The sequence below is a fragment of the Pelmatolapia mariae genome, linkage group LG9, assembly GCF_036321145.2.
Source record: "Pelmatolapia mariae isolate MD_Pm_ZW linkage group LG9, Pm_UMD_F_2, whole genome shotgun sequence".
Lineage (NCBI taxonomy): Eukaryota > Metazoa > Chordata > Actinopteri > Cichliformes > Cichlidae > Pelmatolapia > Pelmatolapia mariae.
The window spans coordinates 29,219,199-29,242,117 of record NC_086235.1 but is presented as its reverse complement, the minus strand read 5'-3'; the positions used below and the strand labels follow the sequence as shown (position 1 = coordinate 29,242,117).

The following is a 22,919-nucleotide window of genomic DNA, read 5'->3' as shown; positions in this document are numbered from 1 at the left end:
AGAGAAGTACTATCAGATTGTGTTCCACTATGCAACACCATCAGAGGTGGGAAGTAACGAAGTAATAGTACTTTGTTACTGTCCTTAAGTACAATTTTCTTAAGTATCTGTACTTTACTTGAGTAGTTTTTTTTCTGACAACTTTTACACTCTGGATTTTTAAACAAATATCTGTACTTTCTACTCCTTATATTTTCAAAACGGGCTCAATACTTTTGCTTTAATGTATTTGAGGGGAATCATTATTTCACGTGACTACGAGCATTCAAACATGAAACCGAATTGAGGCTAAAGAGTAACACATGAGAGGAAATCCTATTTGTGTATTAATCACCAGAGCATGTCAAATAAAAAGAGATAAAAGAGGCGAAACCGTGTGCCGTTATCAGGGGTTAAAGTGGGGCCAGTTTTTTCCCCGGAGCAACACCGGGACGAGAGCAGATGCCCATGAGTATTTATTTCAACATGTAGGTAGTGCTACAAAAGAGGGCCGAGGGGTAATGCTTTTTAAATAAAAGGTAATTCCAAATGCAGTGAACTTTTGAGCAATAATGTGTGTGTGCAGTTTGTCTCCCAGTGTGTTGCTAGTTTTCACAAGGAGAGAAAAGAAAGAGAGCTAACTTCACTCAGAGACGGAGAAAGAGAAGAAAGACAGGAATTTAAATGTTAAGCTGATGATGCTTAGATTTATTTACTGAATTCCACCTTCATATTGTTTAGTATAAAGAGAGCATAAACAGGACAACTCATAAAAAACCTGCTTACATTTGTTGAATGCCGTTGTGTAAATCCACAAAGAGCAGTAAACCTCAGAGCAGCAGTAGCCCAGATCAGCTGATCACAGCCTGTACATGGAAAAAATCTACTGAAGCTCACAATAGAAATTGGGATTCTTTTCCCCACGTTGAGCCAATACAACCGATTTTAGGGTTCCACCCCTGAGTGCACTCATTCTCTGTTATTTTTTTCATTCTTTTTCTCTGCTCAGTTTCTGCTTATATGCTTCAAGCTGAATGCATTTATTGGAATTAAAATTTAAACCGAAATAAAGTTTTTATTCTCATTTATTAAATCATTTCACCTATTTCCCTTTTTTTTTTAATTTGTAGAAAAGCAGGACCTTTGTAGAGCAGTGTATTGCGAGGAACAAAAGCCCCAGTCAGAATGACTTAAGGTTTTCAGGGACAGCTTCCAAACAGACAATTTAAGATAACTTACATTCAATGAATGATGACTTTTAATGGAAACCTAAGAAGCCGTTAAAAAAAGCCATTACTTTATTTCAATCTGTCAAGAAAAATATGACCCAGATGGTTCTGTCCAACTATGACCATCCAAGAAAAATTCTATATGTGCCAGGATATGAAAACCAGACTCAGGCTCTGTCACTGTCAGATGTTGTTGTTTTTGTTTTTAAAAAGGCTCAGTAGGCCAGAAAAGATCGACAGTGAGCTGCCATGGCGCTATGGATGTCATCCATCTTTTATTATTTTAACCGGGAATATGCAAACATCTTCAGGGAGCAGAGGGCACACAAATTATTCTCTTTATTGAGCTTGAAACTTGCCACAAAACCAATCTTATAAAAAGCAGTTCATGGGGAAAGTCCCCGAAGGGTCTTTAACTGGTCCCTTGAAAACGTTCAGAAGAACTTCCCACTTCAGACACATGGGAGAAGAGCTGGCGTCTGTGTCCTCCACTTCAAAGGAAACTATGAATCAACACAGGAAAAGGAGACATACAACTTCACAACTCAAAAGCTGAGAGTAGAAATGTCAAAACCCAAACGAAAGTGGCATCACATAAGGAGCTGGCTGGTAGTAACTTATATACTTTGCATCCTTACTTAAGTCAGTGTTGTTATTAAAAGGGGGGAAGTGGGACTGAAACCAGAACAGAGGGAGTAATGGAATTATTAGAAGGTGCACTCTGCAGGTCAGCAGAGGCAAAATTATGCCTTTACAGTACAGTTATCCCTCGCTATAACCAGTGTTGGGTAAGTTACTTTAAAAAAGTAATTAATTACTAATTACTTAGTCAATATTGTATTTAAAATACTTATCTAATTACTGTGTCAGAAAAGTAACTTAATTACTAAATAAGTAATTAAACTAAATACTTCTTAAAATCCCTACAAATCTTGAGTGGACAAACAATAGAAATTAAACTCTTTAAATAATAAATAATTTTTTTTTAAAGACGGAGACTCTACAGTACGCAGCGGTAGCATGTCTTCCACAATGTAGCCTGCAATCATTTTTAAGCTCACCTTCAGACGCTTTCTGTGCTGCTGAAGCAAAATCAAGTTTTGCCTGCTTAGCAGGAGTTGCCGCGGTGTTATCCATGGATGATGAACAAGAATCACTCAGAAGTGTTCGTCTATGCTCTGTGTCAGGCGCTTCAGTAGATTACTCGTGCTATTAACAGCAGCCGATAGTTTTTTCTCCCCAGGACATAGCTTACATATTACTGTAATATTCTTGTCTGCTTGTTTCAGAAAAGCGAGGAGACGGGAATATGTCCATTTCATAAAACAGCCACACGCTTCAGCCGAGTCCGACATCTTCCGCTTTAGAATACGACTATGCAGCAAACTGGCGCGAAATGACGTGCACCTGCACTACAGCGATGTTAAAGCGGCAGAGTTTACTTTTACCTTTAGAAGATAAATTATTGAAATTAAATAATGATATTCAGCGAGTTTAATTATTTTACAATGTAACGCAAGTACATTGTAAGTAACTGTAATAAAAATACCTAAAAATGAACAGTAATTAGTTACTCTACTTTTTCAGTGGAAAAGTAATTTAATTACAGTAACGCGTTACTTAGTAACGCATTACACCCAACACTGGCTATAACGCGGGTCACCTTTCGCGGCCTCGCTGTTTCATGGATTTTTTTTGTGTGCAATTTTGCATGCTTTTTTTTTTTTTTTTTTTTTTTTAAACACCGCATTATGTTCTGCGTCCTGATTGGCTGTAGCCCATCGTCAATAAATTTCCTCCTTGCAGTGTCTCCTGCACAGTACAGACTGTGTTCAGCTTGTCAAATTTACATAAATCTTTGATCGCTGGCAGTGTGACTCTGAAGTGCTGCACTGTATGTTTGTAAGTTTTCTCCCCAACAAGCACCACAACGTAGACGTTTTGCACCGTCAAGGCACCCAAAAGGCAGAGGAAGATGCTAACCATCGTACAAATAGTTGGACTTCTGGAAATGCTAAAGGAAGGTAGAAGTTACCATATTTTTTGGATTATAAGGCGCATTAAACAAAACAAAACAGTCAGATAAGTCAAACTTTACTCAACTCATTCTTCTTGCTTCCTCTACTTCTGTACCATTGATTCATTAATGTTGAATTATCTCACAGCTGCTCTATTCCCATGTTCAGGACCTGAAAACAGTGTTTGATCTTTGGTTTCCTTCTATAATACTTGACTTATTTTTCTACGAAGGTTTGAAATTTGGAGTGTTTAAACAAGAGAGAAAAGTGTGAAAATGTTCATGCCTGTCTGAGAAAACTGCATAAAGTGTGTAGTGAGGGGTTTAATAGCCTTAAAACATATATAATAACTGTAAAAAACAAAGTTGGCTACTTCACATATTTCACCTATCGCGGGTTATTTTTAGAATGTAACTCCAGCGATAAACAAGGCCCACTGTATATGACAGATTACACTATTTAAACTATGTGTATATATGCATTTTATGTTTCACAGGTGTGATGCCACAAAGTGCCTGGCAGTTAGAGTTCCTTCCTTGTAACGTGTCAAATTAATTAGGCTTTAACCTTATACAGTGTTTTGATTTTGAAAATAGACTGAATAATACTGACTGATGGTGTCTGACAAAAATGTTTGACATTTGGTACACACACACACACACACACATATATATATGTTACAGTCAAAGCTGATGTCTACACCCTGTGAGTCAGTAGGTTGTAGAACCACCTTTAGCAGCAATAACTCGAAGCAACGGTTTTCTGTTTGACTCTATGAGTTTCTCACATCATTCAGGAATTTTGGCCCACTTTCCTTCACAGCATTGCTTCAGTTTATTGAGGTTTGCTGGCCTCAGTTTATACGCAGCGCTCTAAAGTTTGCATTATTTTAATGGTGTTGAGTTCTGGACTTTGACTGGGCCTTTGCAACACCTTGATTCTTTTCTTTTTCAATCCTTCTGGCATATTTTTGCAGTTTTGCTTGGAATCATTGTCCTGTTGCGTGGCCCATTTTCAGCCAAGACTCCAGAAAAATGAGTGTCCAGGTCATGTGGCTGCAAAACAAGCCCAAATCATCACCCCTCCACCACTGTGCTTGTATGAGGTGTTTGTGCCATTATTCTTTTTTGGATTTCACCCAACAGCTGTGTTATGGCCAGTCGACATCACTTTTGTATCCTCTGTCCAAAGGACGTTGTTCCAGAAGTCCTGAGGTTTGTTCAGATACAGCTTTGCAAACCTGAGCTGTGCTGCCATGTTTTCGTTTTATTTTTGCTTTCTCCTGACGCCTTTGCAAACAAGTACAAGGTGGAGTGCGGTGTTGTAAACTAAAAATAGGAAGCACAGACACAGGTACTCACAAGTGTTAAATAACAGACTAATAAAATATTAGAATAATACTCACCAGAACTGGAGGAAACACCTCTTGGATGGGCTGCACCTTGTGAAAGGCTCTGGCTGTGTAGACACAGTTGACTCAGTGACTTAAACAGAACAGACAGCTTTGTTTTCAACTAACTCTTTGAAAAGGAGTGAATAAATGCATTTGTCATACAAGTAGCCAATCACTTTAATGGTACAGTTAAAATCTCCTAATTATAAAGATGATGGCAACGTTGACTGCAAGTCAGTGTTACCAGAACTGAATCCCCCGTATGTTCATTCTTCCAGTCACAAGACAAAAACACAGAGGGGATTTTTTTATTGCTGAAACGTTCACTGACTGCTGTTCAATAAAATCCCCCACTATCTGTGGTATAGCAATGTTTGTCATTCATAGTATGGACAGCATCCTGTAAGTTACCACCATCTGGACAGATCAACCACCCATACTGTAATTTACACCTAGAGCAAACGTAGAATCACAAATGAACTTTGCTTGCATGTCTTTAGACTGTGAGAGCAAACCCACACAGTGACAGGGAGAACATGTGAAACCCACAGAGGAAGGCCCCCAGCCAGCCGGCAGATTCAAGTTTAGAGCCTTCTTGCTGTGAGGAAACAGTGTGAACCAGTGCACCACTTGGTATCCATCTAGCGGGTGGAAAACAACTTGACATGTTTGAGGAATTGTCATATGTCTGCAATTAAAATCTAGGAAACAGAAAAACACACTTAACTTGGTCATTCTTATACTTCATTACTGAAAGAGATATTCACAATACTCTAACAAGCAACAACACATTTCTCAGATCCTCAGTTGATCTCTGCAGCACATGAAGCCCTGGCCCAACAGCGCCTGGAGATAATCACACATCCTCTTGGCTAACTGGATATCAATGATCATTTATGTACATACATACTGGTGTGGCCAATAACCCATATTCACTGATATCAGAAACATTTTCAGACTGTTTTTGAATGTCTTTTTTGTCCATGTGTGGAGTATTAATGCTGACCTGTACTCGTTTGTCTCTCCTAAAAACACAATTTCCTTTTCAAAAACGTAAGTTCAGCGCTCTTCACTAAGAATCGCTTCAGGTATGCTCTATCTATGCCATCATCTAATCATACCACCATCCACCATGCCACTGTCTTACAGATGACCCAGCCAGTTTGACTCATGTTCAGCTGTAGCAACTAGTTTCAGTGATAAACAGACACACTGTGAAAAAGTAGTTGCCTCCTTCCTGATTTCTTAGTTTTTTACGGACATTTACACATTTAAGATCAAACAATAAATATTAGACAAATAGATCCTGAGTAAATACAAAAATGCAGTTTTTAACTTGACAATTTAATTTATTAAATGAGATAAATTTCCTCCCCAGGGATGTGAAACACTCACTGCCAGTTATCACAAGTGTTTGATTGCAGTTTTAGCTGTGCCACGTGTGGCACAACCAGTTATTAGGTTAGGGGGCAACTGCTTATTCACACAGGGCCAGGCAGGTTTGTTTTCTTCTGTCTGATATTAAAAATATGTTTAATGATCTAAAACATGCAAGTGTGACAAATATGCAGAACAAAAAACATGGGGAGGGGAACAGTAATGCAGATAAATGGAGTAAAATCCTTATGAGAAAAAGATCAAAGTTTTCTAATAATCCTTACATGAGAGTGAAAATTCATCAGCAGTCGGTGGTCACGTGATGTTTAGATACAAATAAGAGGCTTGCAGACAAACAGGGTTAGATTAGAAGAAATCTCCAAACACATGTTTTCTAACTATACCCACCAGGATTAACCAGCTATAAATAAACTCCTGGCTTATTTCAGCACAATGCACACGGATCACTGATTTTTTCTTCAAACTTCTCTGGCTTCAATCCTAGAACACTATATGATATAAACTATATACTCAAGTGCATATTAGACTTTTTACATTTCTACATGTGAGAGATTAATGGTGTATTAGGCAACTCAGCACATGAAACCACCACACCTTATAGTCACCTCACATAAATCAAAGAGATATTTAGACCTATAATTCTCCTGGTTAGAGAAACTGTATTTTGTAATGAATACAATGAAACTCTTCTTTAATCAAGAAATTCATATATATTTCAATTTTAACATTAATGTTTCTGGACAAAAGACAGTACTGCGCTGCATTCAGCAACGAAAATCTACACTTGTACTTTGCCCTGTGCCTTGAGACAATGGAGGCGGCGTTTCATAGAGATAAGATTATAACTGTCTCCAGTCACCCATTACGCAGCTGAGGTGAAGGAAAGCCTGTGGAAAAGCCACAGCACCTTATAAAGTCAGACTCCTCGAGTGTTACACCGTGCCGGAATAAAATGACTTCCATATGGAGGTGCAAGTATTTACTGTTTGGACAGCATAGGTACAGTGATCAAGGGAGTTCCTCCATAATAAAGCTGCATATTAAAAAGGTTGTGGGGGGTTTACAGATGCAAAGAAAAATAATGGTTGGGACAGATTTGTTGCTGAAGTTCTGCAATTATATTATGACCTGTATGAAAAGTTCACATCTGATACGGTGAAGGCTTTAAATGTGAGGACACAGGAAACATACATGCTTTCAATATATCACTCCGTGTTTAATTGTATGTGAATTAAATATTTCTGATAAACATTTTTGCTATAGCGTGTGTAACAATATCTACAGCATACATTTCAGATATGATTACTCAGTGAATAAACCCTTTAAATCGGGGACATTACCGATTATGTCACTTTTTTATAGTGCAACTACAAGTGTATATTTGAACTATATTTCCATATCAGTTCATGTAATATAACAAAAACACATCTCTTTCAATCTATTCCAAGCAACCACATATACACAGAAGTGTTTTTAAAACATTAGTTCCATCAGGGGGATGTAGTGGATATGTCACATGTTGTACACAAACCTATAAAGCTATTCCAACATATAAAAAAAGAGCCGAGTGGAAATATTCAAGGCACTTAGAATTATACAACAAATGAATTTGCAGAGAAACAGAACTAAATACAAGTTAATCAAGCTGCGACATTTCAGATACAGTTGGGAACCAGGACAGATTAGGTGAGCTAAAAGGCATATTTCTGTGTTATAATAGTAAAAACAATATCCTAGCAAACATTGCGTGTTGCCATTCATCCATAAAGTGCATCACATGACCTGTTCCAGGCCTAGTTTGAGACAAGTCAACATCCCCCGTAGCCATTATATACTTCGTAGTCATCATGAAAGAGTGAAAACAACAGCTGCTCAGCACACTCGACCACATGTAAAACGTCTGCCTCTCAAGTGCTCTTAAGTGTAAAAATATGGCTTTAGTGGATGATTTAATGAATAACAGTCTTGATGCAGACACAGAGCCAACAAAGCTAAACTGTGAGTTTATTAGTTGCCTGTGGCATTCACTTCTTCCTCAAATACCAGCCCGATGGTTTTGCATCCTAACAAGCTTTGAAGGCTTTAAACGATGACTATGTTGGCCCTGTTTTCCCTCTTTTTCCAGCCCGTCAGGTCTTAAACATTAGGATTTTTCAGGTAAAAAGAATAGCACCGCTGTATACTTGAGGAGCTGTCACCTCTTTGTGTCTTTCACCCAAATTATACTATATAATTATACTTATATCTCACCTGGTCAAGTTTTATCAGCTGGGATTTTGAGACATCTGAAATAAAAATTCTGTCGAGGTTTCCTAGGATGCCCCAAAACATGACTAACATGTGACTATTGCTGCAACGGCAATGCCAGTAGAAAAACCCCAATCAACAATGTCCTATGTGGATTATCAAAATATGAAGAAGTGGCTGTTAGATCTGATATCTTAAAATCCACAGCAGATAAAACCAAATCCTCATTCCTACATATGTGAGCAAAAATGCCATTTTTGTCCTTTAATCACGCCTTGAAAAATATGGAAATCCAGAAGAGGTGCGAGGAGAGGTCTGGTGTAAAGATTTGTGAAATGACCTTCACCTGGGAAAATTAATGCCTTCAAATGTTTATGCATATATGCTGGAATGTTTCAGCGTAATGACACGATTAGTATACATGTCGACCTTTACATTCCTTGGCTTTGACACAGTATGGTACAGACTAAATGCCCCCATCAGGACATGATTTATGACACATGGCACTAAAACAGGGTGGAATGTAGCTTTTAGATGCACCGGAAAGTGGAGACACAATGACAATTTTCAAGACGGAAGGACCGTCTACTACAAAAACAGTAAATGGCAGTACATTGCAATGAGATGAAGTACCTGCAGACCAATCGTTACCAATCCTCTGTCAAACACACCTGTTACCTGCTTATCCTGAGTCAGACTTTTATTTGAACAGCCACACGGGGGTGCCGTTTCCCTGGTTTATAAAGAGGGCCTCTCATAACAACTAAGATGCCATAAGGCAAAGGACTGCAGCGAAAACTATTGAGATTATAATTCAGATTTCATATAGATTGTCACAATTGTGAAATTCGCCCTTTTCTCCTTTTGGGTCAAAAATTCAGACTTTGGCTTTGGGCCTGGAGGCTCTAACTGATGAGGTCTTGTGGATACACACTGGGTTCAAAAGTGAATTATCAGGACCAAGAAATCCAAACACATGGTCAGACGGATCCATTTAGTCCAAAGTCCCAACAAGGTGTTCAACATCTTCTGTAGGTGTTGGATAAAATTTCCCATGGTTTGTTGCTTTTAGTATACAACCAGATCTTGAGGTATCATCCAACTCCATGACTGGATGATGAAACATCACTTACACTCTGACAGGTAGTAAGATGAGATGTGAAAGGAGGTGGGAAAGGCAAAGTACAAATAAGAACACAAAAAAAGGTAAAAAAAAAACAAAACCCAAACAAACCCAAAAAAACATGTGGACTAGTGCTGCAGTGAGGAGGAGGAAAAGAAGGCAGGGAGAACAGAAAGAGGTGCTGAGGAAGACCGGGGTTTATTGTTAGTGTTCTGAGTTCTTGTGGTAGAGCTGAGTGACCTGGATGACGGGAGGAGAGACGCTGAGCGACGGACCGCACCAACAGGCAGAGGATCGCACAGGCTGGACCTCACACCTGCCACTGGAGAGAGGGAAGTCAGAGCAGAAGAAATACACTGAGCATGTGACTGAAGGTAATGGGACGAGAGAACATCAGGCAACACAAAGACAGATAGACAGAGATCCAAAGAGGAAATGCAGATGCGAGAGACTAGAATAGCTCAAAGTGTGAGGCATTGATGTGGGGAGACTGTGACATCAAGTTATTGATGCCGCAGCACCAGAATACTGCACGTACAGGTCCCCTGAGAACACAGCAAGACAGGCTTTCTATCCAACTCTATATAGCATCTGTTAAAGCACAAGTGATAACAGAGAAGGGCATCAGGACTGTTTACATCCCGTCTACATCCTCAAACATCACGTGCACTCACAAAGCATTATATACAGTAGTATTTTTATAGAAGCTGTCAATCCAACAGACGAGAATAGGAAGAAAGAAAAACCTGCACTCCCTCAAATCCAAACACCTACAATGGTCATGTAATGAACATACATCACCACGTGAAAAAGAGGCACAAACACCATTTGTTAGTCATATGTGATGCAGGAGTGCAGTGCAGCACAGACAGAAGAGAGGACAGGACGTTGGAGTACAACAAATACACACCACAGCTGGGGCAAAATCAATTTCAGGTCACTTGCTTTAAAACTAGACTATTTTTAAACACATCCTTTAACTCAAATAGTTGTCCCTTAAAAAAAAAAAATCCTCTGACAGGTTTAAATCAATATGTGGTTTGTTAAGACTGGACTTTGATCAGGAGACATTTTTCTGAACTAGATGTACTGAAAGTGAAATCACCCCAACCCGGAGAAACATCCCGACTCCGAGCACTTTAAAGACAGGTTTGTTTTCTTTCAAATAAATCTTAATACAACACTTACATGTAATGTGTGCAGCCCCGAGGAATTAAACGCACATTTACCATGCGAGTGCTGCATTTAGACCGACTTGAAAGCAATCCGAACCCATCCTTAAACACGCCAACATCATTAAACATGACATCTTTACTGTGCAGTTAGCAGTGGGATGCATGTTATTGGCAAGAAGAACAGAGCGGGGGGAGGAAACAGTATGCCACAGTGTTAGCCTGCTGAGCTGCAATTTAAAGTACCTCACATGTTATGGGGATCTTTATTTTCACATTGGGGCAGCACTGCTGTGAAATATGAGAGTGAAAAACAAGTGAAAACATTTTTTTAAAAAAGAAAAGGATAAGGTGGAACAAGGTTTAGAATATTAATGGTAATTATCTTCTCCTTAAACCACAAACATCTTCACAGACATGCATACGCTATTTTTTTTTTTTTAACATAACTACATTTACACACTAATGTGTGCCGTCTTCATGACTCTCGTGTGGGTCTGAAACTCATCACTGAAACTTTGGCATTTGTATTTCTTGATTTCAAAATACCAGAAACATAACAGCAGCCAGTATTTGGTAAATAAGGTCCAATCCTGGAATAAAAAAACCACAATATCTGGGCAGCAATGAGTTCAAACCCACAACACCCATTGTAGTGAGAAAACAGTGCAAACACCAGAGCAGATTTCAGTATTCATTCCCAGCAACTGAACGACTTCCTTTCTGCGTGATGTTGATTTTTATTTTTCGTGTTTCTTTAAAAGTGTAAACGTCATCCTACTCATGCTCGAGCATAAACATTGTGTAGATTTAGACATATTCATGACAACTCGATGTCTTTACTTTTTTGTTTTTTGTCTATTTACATGTTCGTAATTAAACTATTCTACTGACAGTACAGCACATTTTTTAAATTCTGATATTAAAACGGTTTTCTACTTGCTTAAAAATGTGAAAACCTTTTCCATGAGGAGGAAAGATTCACTGAACCTTGCACTCCGTGAGTCTTACTCCTATGAGATCAGTAAATACTGTCATTTAATTAAATTAGGTTGTAGAGGATGAAGTAAGAGAGATGCACACTCTTCAGGGCCTATAAATCAAGTTCTCTGCTGTGCAAACCGTTTTCACCCTAATCAGTCACAGAAAACTGCACGTCTTCAGATAAGACAAATCCTTTATTTCCCACTGCTTTACTTCTTGGTAAACGGTCACATTTTAGTAATGAGCCTTTGGGATTTTCAGTCCTTTCCAGTTTACTACATTAACTGCAGTTGTAAATCCAACACATCATTCATTCATTTGGCTTTAAGGCTTACAGCAGTTTATGAGCCGTGATGCCTTTAACTTTCCTGACGGTCTTATGTGGGGTTTTATTAACTCCAGATTATCACGAAAGACAAAAAGCATGCAAGTTTTGTGCAAGACGGACAAAATCAAATGGACTGAAATGCCTTGCAAGAAAGCCTGTTAACCTTACAAGAATGCTCCTTAAGGCGGTTTAAATTCACAACTGAACCTTACCCCTCGAACTTTGATCCACTTTTAAAATAAATGGAAAATCTGCTTTAACTTCGATGTTGTGGCAGCATAAACAGACATAATTCTGTGGAAATCACATGAACTTTGGTTGGTGTCAGGAGCACATTAGAGGAGTAGTAGATCAAACCTACTCCTTGTTTTATCGTTGCCATTTGTGGTTTATGCGAGCGTCTCTTACCCAGTGTCTTCAGGGATGTCCTGATCGGCCTCTGCAGCAGATGACTCCACGTCTGCATCTGCACTGCTCTCACTGCCCTGAGCTGACAGCCGACATGGAGACTCTGGACTAACACACTCATCGCTGCAACAGAGGTTCACACACACACCCAAAAGGTCATCCTCCTGTCACTTGTGAGCCTTTTGTGAATCTCTCTAAGCATGCACACGGTTGTGTTTATCTACTGACTTGATATGCTTTTCCAGTAGTAGAATGGCTTGCTCCCTCTCCTCCAGTCTCCTCTTTAGGGAGGCAATCTCCTTTTGCTTCTCTAGCAGCTCCTTCTGAAGACGATAGTTGCTCTCCTCCAGAGTCTCACAGAACGCCTAGAAGGAGGGGGAAAATGAGGAGCAGGCCCAGCGGGCTGTGAGGTCTGTGCCAAAAGCTTCAGCATGCATTTGATGCAAATGGAGAATTTTGTGTTACGTTACTGATCCTCGTCCTATTTTGTAGCCAGCATCCTTCCAGTTTCACATTTTTGGCTAACAGAGTGACTGAAGCAGAATATTTCAACCCCATATTTAACAGTGGACAGCACATTATTTTCACCAAATGTGGCTTTGTTTGGTGGCCAAAGAGCTCAGTTTGAACCACATCTGTCCACAGCAGTTGTTTCCAAAACAACTGATTTATCCAGATGTTCTCGAACTTCCAAGGCAGGGCCAGGATACTGGGCAGGAATTCATTTTTCAATTTAGAGACTTGATCATTTTTTTTAAAATAATGTGAAGATATTAGAGATGGACCGATCCGATATTACGTATAGGTATCGGTCCGATACTGACCTAAATTACTGGATCGGATATCGGAGAGAAATAAAAAATGTAATCCGATCCATTAAATATCAGGAAAGCACCTCACAAAACTTGCTACATGGCGTAACTCAGCTCATAACCTTAGCACGTTGGAGCAGTATGCGCCACGTGATAGAGCGGCTGTGGCGTGCGAGACCTCTCGGCGGTCTGGTTGAGCATTTGGAGCCTCGCTACCAAACCGGCATTTCATCTCCGAGAAAGCTATCCTAGAGAGAAATAAAGCAAGTGTGTAAGTTCATCTCTGAATGTTTGTAAAGCATTCCCACGTTAAGATTAACAACCGATATATGGAGCGACTGCCTCTCTCTCTCTCCCTCTCCTGTTGCTACTTCAATCACGAAACTGATCGGCTGATCGGCTTTTCTGTCGCGACTCTCGTCTCTCTTGTTTGCTTTTGGCCCACTTTGCATCAGAAAGAGGAAACCAGTGGCTGAACAACAGCAGCACGTTTAACCTTGATAAGCTGTTGTTAGAATTTATTTAATATTACTTTCTACACCAGGATCATTTTCTACGTAGCTGACGGCTGGTAACTGTGCAGGGGCGTGTCTAGCAAAGTTTTGCCAGGGGGGCCGATAGGGCATTAAAAGGGAAAAGGGGGCACAAAGACATACTTTTCTTTCTTATTCTCATTTAAAATGTCTAGCTTTTAATAAATAATTATCTGAATCTTACACCCAAAGTTTTAATCAGATGTAAAATGTATAGAAGTCCATTACTGTATATAGTAACTATTAAGTCTAATATACCCTAGTAAGCTATAGTACTTTTTCCTTTGGGAAGGTACGATCTGTGCAGTCTGCAATTCTGTTGAAGAAAGATGTTGAATCTATTTAATTATTGTGGAAAAATAATTGACTTCTGTGCATTTTTTTTTAAATATAAACACGTGCATTAAATTAAAGTTGATTACATCAATTAAGCATCACGAGGCAGAGGGTGGGGGGGTGGTTCCCTATTTTTTTTTTCTGCTGGGAGTTGGCAACCCTATTAGTTAGGTTGCTTAATATTTCTGCGAAGTACTCTTTAAAATACCAGAATAGGGAGGATGGTGTAGGTTTAAGTTTATTAGATTGATCAGTGTTGCTGAACTATCAAATATTTTGGGTGCAGTGTATTTTTTGCATACAGGTACAACAGAATAGCTTTAGTGTTTTGTTTTTAAACTTGAGTATGAACTTGTACAAAATGCAGCAAGATATTAAAAAACAAAACAAAACAGTTTTATTTATTAAAACAAAAATACACTATATCGGATTCATATCGGTATCGGCAGATATCCAAATTTATGATATCGGTATCGGACATAAAAAAGTGGTATCGTGCCATCTCTAGACGACATATACCATCATGGTTTAGGCACCTGACCTCTCACTACACTGTCTTTTGTGATGCGATTAAGGGTTTCCTTTCCATAACTTTCCATGTAGGCTCTGTTTGCCGCAAAGTCCAAGAATAGTGCTCAGTCTGTTAGCTTCTTTCAGGTTCTTTCATATGAGATTTTCAGTTGCCAGATGTAGCTTCCTTAATATATTCCTTAATGGCAGGGATAAACAAATTGCAAAACAGCTTTAAAACTAAGAATGCACTGACTCAATTGGGAGGAATCACGTCCTTCTAAATTTGAATAACACCAGAGATAATGATTAACTTAAAAGGCACAGGACAGCTACATGTCCTGTGTCTATCCTAGGACAGGATGTGGATGTGGTGGAGGAGCAGAAGTACCTGATGCTCAAAAGCTTCAGCATCCAACTTACACATACTCTAAATGCACACTCACCCTGCTCTCCTCCAGACTGTCAAAAGGCCCAGGTGGATCATCGAGACACAGAAACTCTCTCACTGGCAGGCTGTCAAGAACAATAAATGATGTAAGATTAGAAAGATTAGAAAATAGGTCAGCTCACACTGATATCAGTTATCTTTTTAGCTATGCATGTATTATCCACATAATTTGTGTTGGCTGCAATAGAGCTAAGAGTTACGGCAAGGTTTGTCTGCAATAATGACCCAGCATGACATAAAATATGGCCCAGTAACATTTTTATTATTAAACATAATAGGCTCATACCAGTTGGCGATGTCCTTGTGTGCAACCAAGTTTTGCAAAAAAGCTTGCAGTCCTAGCTGTCTGTCTTCCAGGAAGTTGCTGTCATAGTTGTCTTTGAACCAGCGCTTAGGAGGCAGTGAGAGGCGGAAGCCTGGAAACATCTCCTTTAGCTGGAACAAATACACACAGACACACACAGTGTCACATGATTGCCCTTACATTCAGCTACAGGCTGTAAGGGCAAGGACAGTCATGTAAGGGCCGTGTAGGCATAATGCAGAGATAAAAGTAATAAAGTTGGTGGCTGGCCAAGAAAAACGCTTCCAAGCCCATGAAGCAAACACACTCTTCTACTGCATTTTGTGCTCGGATCAAACCTGCATCCAAACAAAAGAGCACAGGTCTGCTACTTTCTAATCTATATACCTTACTAAATAACCGCCTCACAGAAATGTCATAATCAAAAATATCTTTCATAATAAAAGTCTGTCATCAGATAGTCACATTTTTATTTCACGTGCATTCAAGATACAGCCATACATCCAAAAACACTTAAAAAAACAAAACACATTTCCAAAATGAGCTTTAAATCTCATGAGCTTTTTTAAAATCACGCAGGTGAAAGTCCAGGTGTTCTGCGCTATGCTGGTGTCATATTACAGACTTTATGTATTTTTGGTGCAACTACACATTTCGTAATGTGATAAAAAAGAAAAAAAAACATTGTGTTAAATCAAACAAGAATTCTTTCTTGTAAATTGTGCAGTGAACTCGGCTTCAGTTGCAGCAGAAATGCTTTCCTCACAAACTGTTCCCACGGTCACGGGTGGTGAGACGTACATTACCTCTATTAATAAACCTATTATTCCAGCTTCATTCTGAGCTTAAGCTTTGATAGGATATATGCAAAGTGTTTACATGCAAAACCAGACTGTTTGTAAAATTTTCATAGCTGCTTAGTGAGTAGGAGGCTGGAAGAGTTTTACATGAAAACTTGTTGTGTGAGGTTTAATATAGCCTGGACACAATAGGTATGTATACAGGGTGGGCCATTTATATGGATACACCGTAATAAAATGGGAATGGTTGGTGATATTAAAGTCCTGTTTGTGGCACATTAGTATATGTGAGGGGGCAAACTCCTCAAGATGGGTGGTGACTATGGTGGAAATTTAGAAGTCGGCCATCTTGGATACAACTTTTGTTTTTTCAATAGGAAGAGGGCCATGTGACACATCAAACTTATTGGTAATGTCACAAGAAAAACAACTTTATTCTTTCATGAGTTATTTACAAGTTTCTCTTTGTTCACAGCCATTGACATGTCTAAGAGGTTAACACGTGAGGAGCGGATTGAAATTGTGTTGATATCTGGTGAACGCAGTAACCGGGTCATTGCAGCAGATTTCAATGCAAGACACCCTACGAGACCACCCATCTCCCATGCTACAGTTAGCAAACTGCTTGCTAAGTTTCGTGAAACTGGTTCAGTGTTGGATTTGCCAAAATGTGGACGCAAGAAAACTGTCACTAATGAATCTCCAAAAGTTGATTCTGTTCATCTGGACGTAGCATTTTGTGGGAGAAACGTTTCACCACTCATCCAAGTGACTTCTTCAGTCTCAGCTGACTGCAGGTTTCCCCATATCTTATAAACAGTACATTTGCATAATGACTGAAACCAGCCCACTGAAGAACAATGGGCTGGGAGGTCAGTTCCTTAATCATAATTATGCAAATTCTCATGACCATTGATCAACAACCACTGACCAAAACCCACTGATCAAACAGAGCAACATAGTGTACACTGTTGAGTGCCAGGAGGATTGCCAGGATTTATACATCGGGGAAACCAAACAACCTCTGGCGAAGCGGATGGCACAACACAGAAGAGCTACCTCGTCAGGCCAGGACTCTGCAGTCTATTTACACCTACAGGCCAGTGGACACTCTTTCAAGGATGAGGATGTACACATCCAGGACAGGGAGGAACGCTGGTTTGAGCGCGGAGTCAAGGAGGCCATTTACGTGAAAAGGGAAAGACCATCTCTGAATCGAGGAGGGGCCCTAAGGGTACATCTTTTGCCATCTTACAATGCTGTGACTGCAGCCATTCCCCAACTCTCTGTGAATGGTACTCATGGCCATTGATCAGTGGTCTTTGATCAGTGGGTCACCATTCCTTTATGTGAATGGTGAAGTTAACAAACAAAACCACCGCTATTGGTCTGACACTAACCCACATTGGATGGATCCCTCCAAGACTGTTGGAACAACAAAAGTGATGGTTTGGTGTGGTATATGGGGTACAACGATAGTGGGTCCATTCTTCATCAATGGAAACCTCAAGGCCACTGGATATTTGAAATTGCTACATGATGATGTGTTTCCCTCTTTATGGACTGAAGCTGGCACATTCCCTGAGTTTTTCCAGCAAGATGGTGCACCACCACATTATGGGTGCCAGGTCCGAGCATTCCTAGATGAACAGTTTCCTGGAAAGTGGATTGGTCGTCGTGGGCCAGTTGAATGGCCCCCAAGGTCTCCCGATCTGACCCCCTTAGACTTTTATCTTTGGGGTCATCTGAAGGCAATTGTCTATGGTGTGAAGATACGAGATGTGCAGCACCTGAAACTACGGATACTGGATGCCTGTGCTGGCATTTCTCCTGCAGTGTTGCTATCAGTGTGTGAAGAGTGGGAGAAGAGGGTTGCATTGACAATCCAACACAATGGGCAGCACATTGAACACATTTTATAAGTGGTCAGAAACTTGTAAATAACTCATGAAAGAATAAAGTTGTTTTTCTTGTGACATTACCAATAAGTTTGATGTGTCACATGGCCCTCTTCCTATTGAAAAAACAAAAGTTGTATCCAAGATGGCCGGCTTCTAAATGGCCACCATGGTCACCACCCATCTTGAGGAGTTTGCCCCCTCACATATACTAATGTGCCACAAACAGGACTTTAATATCACCAACCATTCCCATTTTATTACAGTGTATCCATATAAATGGCCCACCCTGTACAAGTGTGACTGTCTGAAACATTAGTATACAAATAGAAAGCACATGGGTTTTGCTGTGGTTACGCAAGGTGTTTCCCATACATGTCGCCAGGTTGGCATTTCTGAGGCTACGTCCACACTAGCCCGGATAGATTTGAAAACGACGTTTTCGTCTGAAAATGCTCCGCATCCACACTAGCGTTTTCAGTCGTTTTCACAAAGTTGTGCGCCAACATTGAAACGGCCGAAAAGGCTTACGTTCCAGTACTGTGCATGCGTGAAACGCAAGAAGATTCGACCTGCCTCATTTCTGTCAGCCGTTTATTTACTTTCCGGCTCTTTGAAAAGTCGCACCAAAATGTTGAGGAAAAGCACCAAGTTTTTTTAAATGGACTAACAATGAAGTGGAGTTGTTGCTGCGAATAACACAAAAGTACAAAGTTGCAAAAGTGAGTGAGAATTAAAGAATTTGAAAAAAAGCTATCTGGAGCATGTACAGACTGATATTAATCTTTAATAGGGCTGTCAAAATTGAGAGCAAACAAAACAACTGCTGTATAATCAGGGGTGCACATAAGTGGTTTGCAGGTGCGCATGCGCTGTCAAAATAAAAGACTCGAACCAGATAAGAAGTTACAATGTGCGTTTGCGTACATAAGATTTTCTGGAGGAGGACAGACATTTGTTTAGAACTCTTAAAGATGTTGAAGAAGCTCCTTTAAGCAATTACTTTGGTGTTCCTCCACCTCCAAAGAAATGTCAGAAGAAGTCCGAACCGCAAAAGAAGCGTGTATTCTCGGAAAAGTGGTTGCAGGAGGTGAGCTGGCTTCAAACAAATGATGAACGCACAGAGATTTGGTGCAGAATATGCTGTGAAAATCCAACTCTAGCGGACAACTTCTTATCTGGTGCACGTTTTTTATTTTGACAGCGCATGCGCACCTGCGGACCACTTATGTGCACCCCTGTGTATAATGCCCTCCGCTATCTTTAACTGGTCACATGACTGCATCATATGACTAACATGCGTCTCCGTTTTTGCTGTCCACACTGCGACGCGAAAACACCGGTTTGAAATGTATGCATTTTCGAGAGCGTTTTGAAAACGCTGCGTTTTCCATCAGCGGAAACGCCGTCTCAGTGTGGACGGGAGGCCAAAATGGAGAGAAAACGATGCATTAATGTGGACGTAGCCTCAGATCCTCACTGTCACCTAGGACTGCCTACTTTCTTTGGAGCATAGAACGGTTTCTATAAAAGGTTCTGCCTATCGATTTCAAGAAAAATGACAACATGTTGCCAAATGTTTCTGCTGAACAAACATACAACCTCACTGTATCGTGCTAAAGTCCCTCTGTTGAAGTCAAAGAGCATTCAACATTTAGGACAAGTCCGGTGATATTTTTGACTGTATGCAGAGAGATTTAGGAGACATTGTGTTAATATGTGGCCCCAGTGTCAATTTACTCAGAGGGAGGTGGCCTGGGGTGTGTAAACATGTATGCAAACCTGTCTGCTCTCACCATGCGATTAAACTTCACAGTGAAGCGATGCTGACTGAGATCTGAACCTCAAAATAATGTTTGTGATGAACCACCCTGTACAGAGTCAGTGCTCTGTTTTACAAACCATACTATACAGATCATGCTAGGTATTTCTGCCTTGTATTTGCTGGTCCCTCTGAAGCGTTCACTCACGGAGCCAACTACTCTCATCCCTGTAACATTTTCAAGGTAGAGCTAAAAAATGTAATACTAACAGAATAATCAAAACAAACTTCATACTGACAGATTTCCAAACTGTGATCAGTCTCATTAATACAAACATGTTGATTACTGTGAGCTGCTTTTAATAGGCTTAAATTCTTCCAAACCTTACACCTTTTACATGATTTCTCCATCCATATAGTATAATCATATAATAGTATTTCTCCTCTGTTATCTGTGATTATATACTCTGAAAACCACAAGAGACCTAGTTGGCTCGGGCCCGCTGGCTGTTTGGGAACAGTAGGCTTCTTTGTGTAGCTCGAATCATGTTCACTGAGCATTCAAAAACTAAAGAAAGCTTGCTGAAAGCAGAGGGATTGATAGTCGAAACCAGTTGCTTCAGATTTGGCAGGATTATAATAAGGTTTACCCTCATGTAGTTTTCCAGTTTGGGACGGCTCATTTAAGCCCATGCACAGACAAACACCCAAACACACCTTGTCATTGAGTCTGGAGAAGTCAGCGTATCTTCTGAAAACAACCCAGCTCTCATCCAGAGTCTTTCTCACCAGGATCTTATACACCTGCAGTAGAGAAAGCCGATGTTAATAACTGCTCACCATGTTTGCTTTAGTGTTTAGTCACTAATAAATACAGACTAAATGTAGCAGACAGACAGCGGTTGCCATGCTAACTAATTCTTTGGATTCCTACCGTGAACTTGGCCCTCTCCTCCATGACCTCATACCCCAGCACAGTGGGGGTGATAGGCCTCTCCTCAACTTGCTGGCTCCCACTAGGATCCGATATAGATCGCGGACAGCTCGAGTATTCGACAGACGGCTCCAGAGTCCCGTTCAACTTAGCCCGTGTCACAGGGCTCTGAAGGGGTGGGGGCGTTCGGCTGCGGCCACCCCTGTCCACACAGCGAGACTGACGTTGGGAATCTAATTCTCCGCATCCGACTCCCCCATGTTCCTCCCCAGCCATCCTGGCGATTGAAGACGAAGACTCTGAGCTGCTGGAGACGCTTCCCAGCGATGAAGCTCGCTGCGCTCGTCTCAGCTTGTTGCTACCACGGGACAAGGCTCTGTCCATGGGCACAGGAACAGGCACAAAAGGTGATGCCATCTTCCTGAGTTGTGTACTCCTGCCGCACCACCATAGAAGTCAATAAAGCTTTTTACACCAAGCTTGTCTTGGTACAGTAGTGTTGTGTGAGGATGAAGTCTAGCAGCAATGCTGAGTCTGAAGGGCTGACATTGAAGACTCTATAGAAAAAACAACAACAACAAGAGTTATTAGGTGTAACACTATATGGAGGATCATTACACTGCCTCTAGGTTTTAAATACAGATTATTTAATCTACTTAATTGGCCCTGAGTCTACATAAATGTGTCACAATCTGTCAAGTACCTCACAATACCAGGGCACATGAATTATTGACACGAGCCCCATATGATTTATAATTTATGAATTTGTGTATTATGTGTAAAATTAATTATGGTAAAAGCCTGTAAAGATTAGATTTGTATGTCAACTTGATCCTAAAAGAGAAAGGAGAAGAGAAACAAAGCTGCATGTTGGTTTTGATGAAAGAGAGAGGCCAGAGAAATCAGCAGCTACCTGTCTATTTTGTTCATGTTAACTCAGCTTCAGTGCTGCTCTGAGAAACCAGTCAATCCACTCCATAGGACAACAAATGAACAGCGTTTGAGAATACTACTGACGTACTCGTAATGGTAATATACGCTGTAGAAATATAGCGATTATAAATAAAATCTGGCAGGCAAAAGTGGGGGAAAAAAAACAACTCAGCAGCAGAGGATGAAAGGATAGATGTAAGAAGTAAACACAATGAGACATGTCATTTATGGCTCTCACTAATTGACAAGGTCCTGCTACTATTTTGGTGAAACACGGCGAAAACGCTGGGACCGCAGCCAGCGTTACAACAAAACACGGGCTTTCTAATGTAATTGCCCTGCTTCGTAAACATAAATGCCATTTTTAGACCAAGTCGCTAACGATATAGCTACCCTCTATGTTATTTTAGCAAGCAAGCTAACCGCATTCACTACGATTCACGACGTCCTTTCTGAGCTCTGAGAACTTCATTAACAAAACATGGTCGTGTAATAGTGTTAACCCGCCGTTCAATTTAGGGAACTACTATCAGAAAACCACATGAGTACAATTTATAAAACGTTACCGTTCTCACCGTCACAGTTAGCTACACTTTAACATGAGCTAACACTAGTTAGTTTCACTACAATACAAAGTACGCTAACAACAATTTTATTGATATAATAGCTGTTTACAATAACAATTAAATGCCGAATGCAGTAAGGATTACCAATACTGCGTCGGATATCTGTTTTTATTCTCCTGGTAGCATTTTTCCCAATAATAAACAAACCAACAGTTAAACAGCCCGGTTTTAAACAGTGTTTGGTGCGTCCCCCATCCCACTGAAAGAACCGGGCATGTATCACATTACATTCAGGTTAGCTAGCGAGCTAAGACGGAGAGCATGTGTGGGCAAAGCTAAGACGACCCTGAGTGAAAAGGTCTTTCGCTTACCGTAGGAGTCCAGATATCCTTCTCTGTCCGAAAATATATTTACTACAGACATAGAGCCCAATGTGCAGTTGCCCCGTTGCTGTTTACCCTCCGCCGTATCTCCTCCCTCTGTCTTGTTAGCATGCTGGAACTCTGACCACAATGACGGCAGTACCTTTGGATAACCAGTAGAGTGCGCAGTAACACGCTTAATACTACATAGAAAATGTAATTTATCAGCAAAAAAGTAGACACAAGACATAAAGGGATTTGAAACAGGTACTATCAGAAAACACACACAGACACACACACACTGTGCAAAAGTTTAGGCAGGTAGGAAAAATGCTGTAAACAACGAATGCTTTGTGTTAATCATTTATTTTCATCAATCAACAAAATGCAGTGAATGAACAAACAAGAAATCTAAATCAACTCAGTATTTGGTGTGACC

At 40.3% G+C, this 22,919-nt stretch overlaps 1 protein-coding gene across 5 annotated transcripts; it reads right to left on the bottom strand.

Annotated features, from left to right (window-relative positions):
• Nucleotides 1-6,782: 6,782 nt before the first annotated feature.
• On the bottom strand, nt 6,783-22,614 carry snx16 (sorting nexin 16). 5 transcript variants are annotated; one of them, XM_063484095.1, is made up of 9 exons: nt 22,490-22,614; nt 20,620-21,176; nt 20,403-20,489; nt 15,208-15,356; nt 14,917-14,986; nt 12,508-12,644; nt 12,280-12,402; nt 10,811-10,850; nt 9,600-9,709 (listed from the first exon to the last, which is right to left on the bottom strand). In XM_063484095.1, exons 2-8 carry the CDS (start codon nt 21,034-21,036, stop codon nt 10,832-10,834), a joined length of 1,002 nt encoding a protein of 333 aa, XP_063340165.1. In that variant the 5' UTR covers nt 21,037-21,176; nt 22,490-22,614; the 3' UTR covers nt 9,600-9,709; nt 10,811-10,831. The 5 variants fall into 5 exon arrangements, with proteins under 5 accessions (XP_063340163.1, XP_063340165.1, XP_063340167.1 ...); XM_063484097.1 differs by having other exon boundaries at nt 10,811-10,847; XM_063484094.1 differs by having other exon boundaries at nt 9,601-9,709; nt 10,806-10,850.
• Nucleotides 22,615-22,919: the final 305 nt, after the last annotated feature.

Excerpts from the sequence above, each read along its gene's own strand:
- snx16 (XM_063484093.1), bottom strand. The coding sequence starts at position 21,036 with ATGGCATCACCTTTTGTGCCTGTTCCTGTGCCCATGGACAGAGCCTTG. Across the intron at positions 14,987-15,207 it reads CACAAGGACATCGCCAACTG|CCTGCCAGTGAGAGAGTTTC; the intron begins GTATGAGCCTAT and ends TGTTCTTGACAG. Across the intron at positions 9,710-12,279 it reads GACATCCCTGAAGACACTGG|TGGCAGGTGTGAGGTCCAGC; the intron begins GTAAGAGACGCT and ends CCCTCTCTCCAG.